Genomic DNA, 13,839 nt, shown 5'->3' on the forward strand with positions numbered 1-13,839 from the left:
CCCTTGCCTCTTACTCTTTAATTGGTAGATTCTTCTTTAAGTGGTAGAGAAAGTCGGCATGTAAAAACCAACTCTTCTTCTATCTCTAGTCCCTGCTGTGTAGGGATGTTTCTAAAGAGACCAACCAGGTATGAGCGGATGTTACTCCACTTATGCCAAGCTGTTGGCAGGCTGGTTTAAAGTAGCAAAAGTTCCATATTAAGAGTACTCGGTGGCTCTAGGCCCAAATTTCGTGGGGAATAGGAAAAGCCTGGAATGCCCGACAGCCTGTCTACCTGCTGCGCATACTGACAAGATGTTTCATCTTGAAGCGAATACCTTGTTCCTCTGGTATGTAAAGTAGAACCTAGTGGGCTTATGAAAAGGAAGAAGAGTTGATTTTTATATGCGACTTTCTCTACCACTTAAGAGAGACTCAAATCGGCTTACAATCACCTTCCCCTCCCCACAACAGACACCCTGTGAGGTAGGTGGGGCTGAGAGAGCGTGACTTGCCCAAGGTCACCCAGCTGGCTTCATGTGTAGGAGTGGGGAAACAAATCCAGTTCACCAGATGAGCCTCTGCTGCTCATGTGGAGGAGTGGGGAATCAAGCCCGGTTCTCCAGATCAGAGTCCACTGCTCCAAACCACCGCTCTTAACCGCTACACCATGCTGGCTTTTTCCTCCTTGTAGGGTCTGGAAAGGAAGAACAGCATTGTTGTAGGAACATAATAATCAGGAAACTGTTCCAAGTGCGACTTGGGCTTAGAGGGTGGATGAGTGTTGGAGCAAGATGCTGCCAGTTTCTACAGTAAGCAGTGTTAAAATCAAGGTAGAATCTCGAGCCCTCTGTTTCAGTTCAAATTCGGCTTGCCTGGCTCTCACGAACTCACGATCAACCCATGAAGGGCGATAGTGAAGGCATTCTTGGTTTTCGGGTCCTTCGTGCCACCCATGCCAAACCTTCCCCAAGCAGGATTAGTCAATGACTGGTGGGGATTAACTATCATTTCTCGACCTTGGCCAGCCAATATAACAGACTGCGGGGTTGCTCCAGGGAGCGTTGCTTGAGATGGCTTGGTGTCCAGCAGAGTCGAGGGGTAGCGCGGTAATCAGAAATTCTTCAGAGGTTGTTTGTCTTCCTTGGGGGCTTCCTGGAGGCACCTGGTTGGCCACTGTTTGAACCGACAGCTGGACTTGATGGGCCTGGGTCTGACCCAGCAGGGCTTATGTTCTTAATGGCTGTTAGATATACTGGCCTCTTCATTGGTCTTTGGGAGGTAACATGTACTTTTTGTTCCTTTCTCCTCCAGTTTTGTAATCATTTCCCTGCATTGTTTGTACTGTGTTTATAGTACTTTGTATTGCATTTCCTTAATTAGATTACATAAATTAAATTACAAAAAAGATTACATGCTTTGGGTCTAAGCGAGGAAGGCAGACTATAAATGATCTAAATAAATAGGCAGATCTGACATCAGTTTGGCCATGGCTCTAATCAAGCTCATGTTTGACAGCCGGGGCAATAATAGGATTGGAAATGCATGTGCAGAGTGTTAAACTAACACTTTTCTGTAGTGGGCTGCCCTGTACTTTGTGCTGCAGTTTCGAGCCATGTGTGAGCGGCCTCAGTGGTCTTAACATCTGACAGTTATAAAATGAAGTTTAAGAGCTGGCCCTTGGGTGTCACATAAGGCCCAAGGGGCGCATTTAATTAATTTATTTTTAGACTTGTATCCCACTCTCTCTCCTGGCCGAAGCAAGCCAGCCGAGACAGCCTCCCCTTCCAATTCTATGATTCAATTTGGGCTGGCAAGGCATGGCCCAGCTCAACCAAGTGACATTTATGTCATATCCGGCCCTCATAACAATTGAGTTTGCCACCCCTGGGCTAGCTTAAATGATGTGCTGACTTCCATTTTTGCAGCCACATGTATTTAGAAGAGCTACCCATGTGCATTTGGTGTGTTGAGTAGGTAGCTTGCCACTTTAGGAGTTCCATGATACTTTTAGCCTGTGGCATTCTAGGTTATGCTCATGGCGAAAGGGGGTTTATGATCTCTTCCATCATAAAATTCTGATTGCAAACTGTCAGAGAATGAAGACTATCCAGCCATTTGTATCTGTGGTTCTCCTACAGCCTTCTTTTAAAAACAGAGCAGTTACTTACAGGATAATTCTCGGGTGGGGGGTTGCAATGGGAAAGTTACTTTAAGCCCATCTCTGCACTGCATAGTGCTGATTAACGTTTGCAGCAATCGACACATGCCTGGTGTGAGTACCTGCCCTATCGCTTCACCACCAGGAGCACGGAAAACAAAGGGAATCTCTTCAGCTTACCCAAAATTATTCTCCTTTGTGATGTCTCTGAGATGGAAAGACATGCCTTTGTCCAGCGGTTTGCCTGAGTTGCAGAGGCAGTTGGTTGACCTGCTCTCCGGGGTCCTTCTGCAGTAGAATATTAGCTCGTCCCCGTGCTGCTCCGGAGTTGAGACGGAAGTGTGGCCCTCCCCGGCTTATTAACGGAGTAGATAATGAGAAGCGTGATGCGATAGTCACAATCCTAACACTCTTCTCTCTTCCTCCTTCCCCTCTACTGACCCGCTTACGTCTTAACCCTGTGTGTGCTGCGCTTGCTGTTGTGCATCTGTTTTTTCGCTCCCTGCGTGTGGCTGGACCTGCCTCTAGCATCAGGTAGGACAAATTTGGCATCGCTCCCAATCAGTTCTTGGTGGCTAGCTGATCTCCTCAGGTTGTCTGCTGGCAGAAACTGGATGCCTCTTAGCTAGGGTTGTGCGCAAAAACAAAAAAATCGGTAAATTTTGGATTTGGGTTTATTGAGCCCAATTTTTTCCCTGGTACTTATGGGTGTTTGGCTTTATTTCCGGGTTTCCTATGGAGGAGGGGGGTGACCCCTTCAGGACCTCATAAAATTGGACCCCCTTCACTAAACTTCAGGGTTGTGCAAGGAGAGTCCCTTGAAGCTACCCTGAAAATTTGGGAACTCTAGCTCACTAAAAAAATCCCCATAGCGAAAAGCCTGGGGAAATCCGAAGCCGAAAAAAGGCAAATACCTGTTCAGCTGATTTGGCGATCAGCTATCCAGCTTCGGCTTTATTCCCAGTTTTAATATTCAACTTTAATGAAATCTGAAAGAAGCCGAAAAAGCCTTTTTCGGATTTATTTTCGGTTCGGGTTTATCGATATGCACAACCCTACTCTCAGCAGCTATGGTACTGCTTGGGCCTTGCAGCGTGTGGATGATATAATAAGAACAGCCCAACGTGGTGGTATTGAAGCTAGCGGTTCTTCTGCTGTGCCCCAAAACTTGGTTGCAACAAATTTACCATCCCAAGGAAGCCAGGAGTTCGAAGTCTGAAGCTCCAGTCACACCATACAGGCTGGTTTTGTGGTAGTTCACGATGACCAGTCAGCTGTACTGAAAAATCCGTGGTCTAAGTGGATTGTGCTGACGGTAGAGATATAAATGCCTGGGGGAGGGGGGCAGTCAGGAAAAGTTTATTATCTGAGGGCTGTTTTCAGTTTTCGCAATGAAAAATAAGGAACTTTGCAGAACGCTGGTGCTGTGAAATCCATTTTCTTTTGAAACGAGTAAAAATGTGCAAAAAGGACACCGGGTGCAGTAGTTCGCAGTTGTCTCTTGCTTGGGGTACTTGGCGTATTTGCAGTTCTGCTTGTAGGAAAACAAAGACCTTTTTAGTTCCATAAATACGCCCAATAATATAATTCAGTATGCTAACTAAATTATAAGTGGTGCATTTTATGTTGAAAGCAGCAAAGTAGGTTTAGATTTGATAGGGGAGAGTAAGCATTGCTTATTTCAGTTTCCCCCCCAACTTTACATTCCCCTCCAAAAAAAGATTTTTCTCCCTCCCCCCCAGTGGCTTTGAAAATTTCCAGAAATTTCACATCTCTAGGTAGCAGCTACTTGTTCTTCTGAACCACCTTGTGCTTGGTGGGGCTGCCCATGACCTCTTCGTTTCCTGAGGAAGTGTATCCTTCCTTCCCTTTGTCCTTCAGACTAAAGAAGAGCAGTCTCAGATAACCAGCCAGGTGACCGGACAGATCGGCTGGAGGCGTGAAGGGATCAAATACCGTCGCAATGAACTCTTCTTGGACGTGCTGGAGAGTGTGAACTTGCTCATGTCGCCACAAGGTAAACGGGGGCCGCGGCAGGACGTGGTGGCACAGGGCGCGTCTCCTCCTTTCCTCGCCATTCCGCTGTGCTGCAGTGTTTTTACTTCCTTCCAGGTCAAGTTTTGAGCGCCCACGTCTCCGGCAGGGTGGTGATGAAGAGCTATCTCAGCGGGATGCCAGAATGCAAGTTCGGCATGAACGACAAGATTGTAATTGAGAAACAGGGCAAAGGGACTGCGGATGAAACAGGGAAAAGGTGAGAGCGAGCGTAGAACGGGGGATGCCGAGAAGCCAAGGTCTGCAGCCCCAGAGCTGGTGGTACTAAGTTGCGCTCAGCTGTCAGTGACTTCTTCCTCTACCACTTCCTTATAGGAAGACGAAATCTAGCTTTCTTGGGGTTTATTGTGTTAAGCACACTATTGCAGGGGTTAGGCCAGAATGCACTTGGTCTTGTCTTCTTCCAGTAAGCAGGAGCCCTGCCTCAACCATTGCTGCTATGATGGCACAAGACAGTGAGTGGGTGGGAACGAACTTTAGAAGGTTTAGAACTTTAGAATGACCAGGGTTCGGTTGGGCCGTTCCCCTGTTCGTATGCTTACTGAACCAGGCATCTTAATTCACAGTACTTATGGGCTGTGCCCCTGGAAAGCCACAGGGCCGACTCAAATGCCTCCCTCCTCTCTCCCATTATCCCCACTGCCGGAAAACTGGGGGCCTCCTAAGCCGGATTCAGTTGTCCCAGGCTCCCGCAATACAGGCAGGGGGCTGGGGTGCATCTGTTTGCCCGCTTCTTGGGGTGGAGGCAGAGGTACACATCCGACCCGTTCACACGGTAGTTTTGTTGGGGTATCATTCCCCCCAGTCTCCCAAAAGTCCCTCCTTTGAGATGGACAATATTGCAGGCCTCCTTTCTCCATTAAAGGTAAAGGTAGTCCCCTGTGCAAGCACCAGGTCATTACTAACCCATGGGGTGATGTCACATCCCGACGTTTATTAGGCAGACTTTGTTTATGGGGTGGTTTGCCAGTGCCTTCCCCAGTCATCTTCCCTTTACCCCTAGCAAGCTGGGTACTCATTTGCCTACCTCGGAAGGATGGAAGGCTGAGTCAACCTTGCGCCGGCTACCTGAAACCGACTTCCGTCGGGATCAAACTCAGGTCGGGAGCGGAGCTTTTGACTGCAGTGCTGCAGCTTACCGCTCTGCGCCACGGGGCTCTCTCCGTTAACGTTACTGAATTCTTTTTTCTCTTGTGTTCTGCTGACTCCAGTGAAACAGGAAGGTAGATAACAACCTGCTTACTGCTGTGTGCACGCACTCCTCACCCCTTCCCCATCTTTTTGCTTTGTGTGACTTGTGCATGTGCCACCATTTTCCCACCCCGGACACTTCCACACGGGGTCCACCCCTGTGATTGAAGGCTGAGCTGCTACCTGCTAAGCCCACGGAAGTGTCACTGTCCCATCCAGCCGGTGCAGCAAACATGCCTGAGTGAGATGGGCGGGGCTCATAAGGCTTCTGGTAGGAGCTCTCAGTCCCTGCAAAAGACTGTAGTTGGCTTCTTCCATTAGCTGAGTAGCAAAATGGCATAGAACCGCCTTATCAAAGTACAGAAGCAAGAGAGAACCCCCTTGAAAATTCAAGATAAGTCAAAATGTTGTTGCTCATGAACACCGATTAACATAGACTGTGAGCCTAGAGGCCTCTCTGCAAAACTCTGCAAAACTCGGATCTAAGAACCCACGGGGCCTTGTATTGGGCTCCTTGTTGTTAAACTGTGGAATTCCCTGCCCCAGGGTGTGATGAAGGCTGCCAACTTGGAACTTCTTTGGGGTTGGGGGAGGAAAGCAAGCCAGTGACATAGATAATTGATCCAGTCCTTCAGCATCTCTTTGAAATACAACCCCGACTGTGTGCAAATGAAGCAAACTGCTTCTGACCTCTCGTCTCTGTCTTGGATGCACAGTTCCTCTCCGGCAACCCAGCCCACCCTCCTGTACTCTGGCACACCCTCTGTGAATGACTCGTGTGCTTGAGTGTCATTCGCTCACTCCCATTCAACACTTGCCCTCGACAAGAGTTGCAATATTTCGGTAGTATTTGGGTTGTTTCTGGAGCTCTTCTGTGTTTGGTCTGAACAGCCTGGACTTCGCCCTACAGTAGGCAGTGTGGGGGTGAACCTCTTGAGCACATGAAGTTGCCTTATACTGAATCAGACCCTTGGTCCATCAAAGTTGGTATTGTTTACTCAGACCGGCAGCGGCTCTCCAGGTTCTTAGGCAGAGGTCTTTCACATCCCTTTAACTGGAGATGCTGGGGATTGAACCTGGGACCTTCTGCATGCCGAGCAGAGGCTCTACCACTGAGCCAAAGCCCCTCCTTCTCTTCTTGGGGAATGCTGGTGAACGTTGAAATGAAGTCTCTTACTTGGGCTTGCTAAGGTGGCCAGCCTTCCCCGTCGGCCGCGAGGGGGCTGGTTGATGCTCGACGTACCGAGCGTCCAGCTGAGTTTTCCTGTTTTCCTTTGTCACTGCTCGGTTCAGCCTGTGATGGCAAATGGCTCTTGGGAGAGTAGCGTTGTCTCTCCTGGCAGCCCAAGCAGCGCAGCACGCGCTCCTTGCCCCCGAAAGCTTGCTGGAAGCCTCGGCTTGTTTGTGACTCTGCTCCTGCTCTCTTGTCTCCTAGCGGGAAACAGTCTATCGCCATTGACGACTGCACTTTCCACCAATGCGTGAGGCTCAGCAAGTTTGACTCCGAGAGGAGCATCAGCTTCATACCTCCAGATGGAGAATTCGAGCTCATGAGGTACGGCCAGTGGGGACGGGTTGCTGCAGGAGCTGGTAATAATGGCCAGAATGATTGGGGGGGGGGGAATTTCCCAAATTGCAGAGTCCTCGTGTCTGGGCTTTCCCAAGTCCAATGTACAGCTCAGTACATAAGGGTTTTTTCAGTACAGCCCAGTACATAAGGATTTTTTCTCCCTCTCCCATAATACTAGAACACGGGGTCATCTGCTAAAGCTGGAGGATGAGGGATTCATAACAGATAAAAGGAAGTATTTTTTCACACAGCGCATAGTTAAATCCCTGCCCCAGGATGTGGTGATGGCTGCCAGCTTGGAGGGCTTTAAGAGGGGAGTGGACATTTTCATGGAGGAGAGGGGTATTCATGGCTATTAGTTGGAACGGATGCTGGTCATGCTGCATACCTGTTCTCTCTAGTATCAGAGGAGCATGCCTATTATTTTGGGTGCTGTGGAACACAGGCAGGATAATGCTGCTGCAGTTGTCTTGCTTGGGGGCTTCCTAGAGGCACCTGGTTGGCCACTGTGTGAATGGACTGCTGGACTTGATGGGCCTTGGTCTGATCCAGCAGGGCCGTTCTTACATTCTTATGATTGTTGCTTTTAGAGCACTCCTGCATTCTTTGGGGCAAGAGGCGTGCCTCCAGGTCCATGGAGAACAAAAGTTTGAATCAAAATGGCCGTGAAAGAACAAGGTGGCTTCTGGTCAGGGGCTGATTTGGAGCCAGGGGTGGAGCTTGTATTTGTGGTATTGTAGCATTATAAGCAGCCTGAATAGCCCAGGCTAGCCTGAGGTTGTCAGACCTAGAAGAAGAAGAAAAGTTGGTTTTTATATGCCGACTTTCTCTACCACAAGGAAGAATCAAACTGGCTTGCGATCCCCTTCCCCTCCCCACAACAGACACCATGTGAGGGAGGTGGGGCTGAGAGAGCTCTAAGAGAGTTGTGACTAGCTCAAGGTTACCCAGCTGGCTTCACATGTAGGAGTGGGGAAACCAATCCGGTTCTCCAGATTAGCCTCCGCTGCTCATGTGGAGGAGTGGGGAATCAAACCCAGTTCTCCAGATTAGAGACCACCGCTCTTAACCATTATACCACGCTGTCTCTCTAGCAAACTTAGCAGGGATGGCCCTGGTTAGTACTTGGATTGGAGACCACCCAGGAATTCCAGAGTCGCTATGCAGAGCCCAGGCGATTGTAAACCACCTTTGAACGTCTCTTGCCCTGACATGGATGGGCCAGGCTAGTCCAATCTCATTGGATCTGGGAAACGAAGCAGGGTCAGCCCTGGTTAGTAATTGGATGGGAGACCAGCAAGGAATACCAGAGTCGCTATGCAGACCCCAGGCCATGGTAAATCACCTCTGAACATCTCTTGCCTTGAAACCGATTGAAAAGCCACCATACAAAATCACACAAGATTGGAAGAGACCACAAGGGCCATCCAGTCCAACCCCGCTGCCATGCAGGATCCCACAATTAAAGCGCTTCCGACAGATGGCCATCCAACCTCTGCTTAAAGACCTCCAAAGACGGGGACTCCATCCCCTCCCCCGAGGCAGCGCATTCCACCGTCAAACCGCCTTCACCGTCAGAAAGTTCTTCCTAATCTTTAGGTGGAATCGTTTTTCTCTTAGTTTAAATCCATTACTCCGTGTCCTAGTCTCTGAAACAACAGAACAAGCTAGTTCCCTCATTAACATGTCGTCCCTTCAAATATTTAAACATGGCTAAGTCCGTTACACCTTGATGCTGCTGCTGCTGCTGTTGTTGTTAATTATTATTTGTTGTTGTTATTAACTATTGCTATTATTTATTTTGTTTTATTATTTATTTTATTATTATTTAGTTTTCAGTTGGTCTAGGTCAGGGGAGTCGAACTCTATTGTTACGAGGGCCAGATACGACATAACTTCACTTGGTCGGGCCGGGCCATGCCTCACTACCACAGATTGAGAGTGGTGTGTGTGTGTGTGTGTGTGGCTGGCTCATGGGCCAGATAAGAGCTCTCAAGGGGCCGGATCGGGCCCGTGGGCCTTATGTTCGACAACCCTGATCTAGATTATATTAGAAGAAGAAAAGTTGGTTTTTATATGCTGACTTTCTCTACCACTTAAGAAAGAATCAAACTGGCTTACAATCACCTTCCTTCCCCTCCTCCCCATAACAGACACCCTGTGAGGTAGGTGGGGTTGAGAGAGTGTGACTAGCCCAAGGTCACCCAGCTGGCTTCATGTGGAGGAGTGGGGAATCAAACCCGGATTCTCCAGATCAGAGTCCACCGGTCCAAACCACCGCTCTTAACCACTACACCACGCTGGCTCTCAATATTTGGTATTTGGTCCTCCTCCTTCTGCCCTTAAGTTGGAGTGTGTGTGCATAGGCTCTGCCCCCACGCACTACCTGTTCCAGTCCTAAATCTTCAGGATGGTTGTCTTCGTTTCAACTCTGATGGGTGGTTAAAAAGTTCTGTGGGAGCAGCTCTGTGTAGCATGCTGGACATCTGCATATTTGGGCAAGGAGGCTGTTTGTAAGGCACGCCACATCTGCCTTCTGTTCTCCAGACTGACGTGTATTTGCTCTTGTCCCGCAGATACCGAACCACTAAGGACATTATCCTTCCCTTCCGGGTGATCCCCTTGGTGCGGGAGGTCGGCCGGACCAAGCTGGAGGTGAAGGTTGTGATCAAATCCAACTTCAAGCCTTCCCTTCTGGCTCAGAAGATAGAGGTGAGGCTGGCAAGGGCATATGCCTGTTCATAGCCATGTGTTCCGGTGGGGGGTATGCTTGGCACACCTCTCTTCTAGAAATGGGTGCAGCATATGCATCTGGGTAGACCAGGAGAGGGGGCGGGAACAATGTGCTGTATACTCCCAGATATCAAATGATGGTGGCTGCTGCTGTGTCCCTTGTATGGCTTAGCAAAGACTGAGAGAGGCTTCATTGGTGACCGCTATGGCCGGAGTTGTATGGCATATATTCTTGGATGAACATAAAGTCATAGAATCATGGGATCATAGAGTTGGAAGGGACCACCAGGGTCGTCTAGTCCAACCCCCTGCACAACACAGGAAATTCACAGCTACCTCCCCCACATACCCCCAATGACCCCTACTCCATGCCCAGAAGATGGCCAGGATGCCCTCCCTCTCATGATCTGCCTAAGGTCATAGAATCAGCATTGCTGACAGATGGCCATCTAGCCTCGGCTTAAAAACCTCCAGGGAAGGAGAGCCCACCACCTCCTGAGGAAGCCTGTTCCACTGAGGAACCGCTCTAACAGTTAGAAAAACCTTCCTAATGTCTAGACAGAAACTCTTTTGATTTAATTTCAACCTGTTGGTTCTGGTCCAACCTTCTGGGGCAACAAAAAACAAATTGACACCCTCCTCTATATGACAGCCCTTCAAGTACTTGAAGAAGTCCTTTCTTCTTGCCAAGGGGGGACCTCTAAAGAATATAGTTGTGCTTAGAAAGAAGGCAGTTAAGAGGCAATATGATAGAGGTCTATAAAACTATGCATGGTGTGGAGAGAGTGGACAGGGAGGAGCTTTTCTCCTTCATAATACCAGAACGCGGGGTCATCTGCTGAAGCTGGAGGGTGAGAGATTCTAAACAGATAAAAGGAAGCATTTCTTCTCACAATGCATAGTTAAATTGTGGAACTCCCTGTCCTAGGGTGTGGTGATGGCCGCCAACTTGGAAAGCTTCAAGAGGGGAGTGGACATGTTCATGGAGGAGAGGGCTACCCATGGCTAGTCAAAAGGAATACTAGCCATGACGCATGCGTATTCTCTACAGTATCAGAGGGGCATGCCTATTATTTTAGGTGCTGTGGAACACAGGCAGGATGGTGCTACTGCAGTCGTCTTGTTTGGGGGCTTCCTAGAGAGGCACCTGGGCGGCCTCTGTGTGAACAGACTGCTGGTCTTGATGGGCCTTGATCTGATCCAGCAGGGCCTTTCTTACCCCCTTATGATGACTGGGGAAGGCACTGGCAAACCACCCTGCAAACAAAGTCTGCCTTGGAAACGTCGGGATGTGACGTCACCCCACCCCATGGGTCAGGAATGACCCGGTGCTTGCACAGGGGACCTTTACCTTTATGTCCTTTATCTCCCGCAGTCCTGCTGAGTAACTTGTAGTGCCATGCCGCTCAACTTAGTTCTCCTATTTAGGCGTAGGGGTGTATACCTAAGCTTTCTGTTTGTGGATTAAGAATCCAATGTTTGGTCTTCTAGGTGCGAATCCCTACCCCCCTGAACACTAGCGGCGTACAAGTCATCTGCATGAAAGGGAAGGCAAAATACAAAGCCAGTGAGAATGCCATTGTGTGGAAGTAAGTGAGCTTCTGGCTTATCTTTAACATGGGCTGCTTTGTGGGTTCTGCTGCGGGGTCCCATGGTCACCGGTAGGCTTTGTGCCCTCCTGGCCATGGCAGAGCATCAGCTTGGCATGCAGAAGGTTCCAGGTTCAATCCCTGGCATCTCCAGTTAAAAGAACTGGATTGTAGGTGACGTGAAAGACCTCTGCCTGAGACCCTGGAGAGCTGCTGCCAGTCTGACAATACTGACTTTGATGGACTAAGGGTCTGATTCAGCATAAGGCAGCTTCAATATGCGATATTGCTTCTGAGTCCAACTTTTCTTTCTTCCTCTCTCCCCTTTTAGGATTAAGCGTATGGCAGGAATGAAGGAATCCCAGATCAGCGCGGAAATAGAACTGCTTCCAACCAACGACAAGAAGAAGTGGGCTCGGCCGCCCATCTCCATGAACTTTGAGGTAAGGAAACCTTAGGTTCGCTCAGGCAACTTGGCACGAGGCTCCTGGAGTTGAGGCACGGCTTCCGGCTACAGAAAGGACACGAGCAACTGGTTGGCAGCGTCCTAGTGGAAATGGTAGAGGAGTGAGTAGAGGCACTGTTCCTTCCTTCCCCAAATGCTTCTAATTGATGTATCTTTGTGTGTGCATCCTGTATTGTTTGTGTGTGTGTATACAATCAGTCTTTATTAAAGCAGTCATAGACCAGCACAGCTCTTCACAATTTACCTCCAGAAACCTCCAGAAAAAGTGGTTAAGGGCGGTGGAGTCTGATCTGGAGAACTGGGTTTGATTTCCCCACTCCTCCTCGGTTGTTCCTTGGAGTTATGCATGAGTTTTCCATCCATTACAGATGGCCTCGCTGCCAGCTCTCGCAATGTCCAGGTCTTCCCATTTCTCTGTTAACTCTTCCCTCTCCCCTGAGCAAAGCCCAGGTGAAATCCCTGTGCATAAGGCAAAGTGCGGGGCACGCAAGCTTGGTTTCTCTCACAGCCAATTACAAAGCAGCATGTCCAGGGGTGGGGATTGAAATACTTCCTGCTTCCTCGGAACTCTTTCTAAGCAGAAGAAAATCTTTTTAAAACCGAGGCTTAGATTTCTCCCCCTCCCCTTTCAGATTGCTCCATTTTTGTTGTTGTTCTTAAAATGCTTTTTTATGTGGGAATTGGGTTGGGGGGGGTTTCTCTCACAGTAAGCTCTACAAACAAGCCAATTACAAAGCAGCATTTAAACGGGCAGGGACTTATTTTGAGCTTAGTCTGCTGATGCAGAGATTCCCAACAGGAAAGTATGAGTCTAGTGAGCAACGAATCTCAGGTAAAACTCCCGTGCATAAATGACCAATGTCATCTTCCCAGCCCCAAAACATGCAGCCACTTTGCCGTTGTGGCGAAGTTAAAAAATAAACTTTCGACAAAAGGGACCGGAGTGACTATGAACTGAAGGAGGCTGCTGCTGTGGATAGTTTCTCCGGGATCATGCCATGGGGAGGGCAGAAAGCGGTTCTCCAGATACAAAAGATGCAGGGTTTTTTAAAATTAATAATTTTTATTTTTTATATATAAGAATACAGAAAAAATAAAATGGGAAAAAGAAATTTTGGGGCAAAAGAGAAAGAAAGAAAATCATATAGCAACATGACTGTGCCCAAACAAACCAAACTTGAATTTGCAATTAACTTAGTGCCCCTTGTGTTCCGACTCCTGCCCATTAATTTAAGATACTCCTAACATGCCTTCTAAGTTTAAAAAGATACCATTAAAAGATTACCACATTAAAAATCAAAAGTTAGGTGCTAAATTCTGTAACTACAATATTACTTTTATCTGTTATTGACTATTAAATCTAATACATAATTAAATGAAACCTATTGTATACAAATGATATTTTATCATGTAGACAAAAGATGCAAGATTTCGACATCCCTGATCCTTGTTTTCTATCGTATCCAGGTCCCGTTTGCGCCTTCTGGGCTGAAGGTGCGTTACCTGAAGGTCTTTGAGCCAAAGCTGAACTACAGTGACCACGACGTGATCAAATGGGTGCGGTACATCGGCCGGAGCGGGATCTACGAGACGAGATGCTAGCTCCTGCGCAGCTGCCCGGCTCTCTTTTCCCCCGGCCAGCCTCCCCCAGTCTCGAAAGTACAATTGAAGAGCATCTCTCTGGGCCCACCTCCCTCCTCTGTTCGGAGGCTGGAAGCTAGACTTCCGCGACTCCTCTCTGGAAAAAAGGACCGTGCGGCCTGCTCAGATTTTTGGGCCACGATCCGTCGTGGCTGAAGTCAGACGGCTCAGAAGAGCCTGGCGGGGCACCTCGCTTCTGTTCCGGGGCCTGAGAGGGCCGGTCTAACCCCCCCACCCCCCACACACACCCTTGTGATCATTCTAGGGAACGTCGTCCACGTAACAAGCCCTCTTCCGTTGGTGTCACTACTTGCATCATAGCCTAGTATTTTTTGGAAGTTCTCGTGCATATGTACTCATAGAATAGGTCTGAAAACCATAGACTGGACAAACCTTGAGTTGATTTTTCCAGCTTCCGTACTCGCTGTTGTGGTTTGTTGCTGTTCAGCAGAA

General features: G+C 48.6%; 1 protein-coding gene across 1 annotated transcript in view; it reads left to right on the top strand.

Annotated features, from left to right (window-relative positions):
* AP2M1 (adaptor related protein complex 2 subunit mu 1) overlaps window positions 1-13,377 on the top strand; it is a 30,882-nt gene extending 17,505 nt beyond the window's left edge. Inside the window, exons 4-10 of the mRNA XM_056849985.1 lie at window positions 4,023-4,158; window positions 4,254-4,395; window positions 6,823-6,942; window positions 9,534-9,669; window positions 11,182-11,279; window positions 11,611-11,722; window positions 13,213-13,377. Of these exons, the coding sequence (XP_056705963.1) occupies window positions 4,023-4,158; window positions 4,254-4,395; window positions 6,823-6,942; window positions 9,534-9,669; window positions 11,182-11,279; window positions 11,611-11,722; window positions 13,213-13,347 (879 nt within the window). The 3' untranslated portion in view covers window positions 13,348-13,377. The remainder of the gene's footprint in view (window positions 1-4,022; window positions 4,159-4,253; window positions 4,396-6,822; window positions 6,943-9,533; window positions 9,670-11,181; window positions 11,280-11,610; window positions 11,723-13,212) is intronic.
* Window positions 13,378-13,839: the final 462 nt, after the last annotated feature.

The sequence above is a fragment of the Euleptes europaea genome, chromosome 5, assembly GCF_029931775.1.
Source record: "Euleptes europaea isolate rEulEur1 chromosome 5, rEulEur1.hap1, whole genome shotgun sequence".
NCBI classification, from domain to species: Eukaryota; Metazoa; Chordata; class Lepidosauria; order Squamata; family Sphaerodactylidae; genus Euleptes; species Euleptes europaea.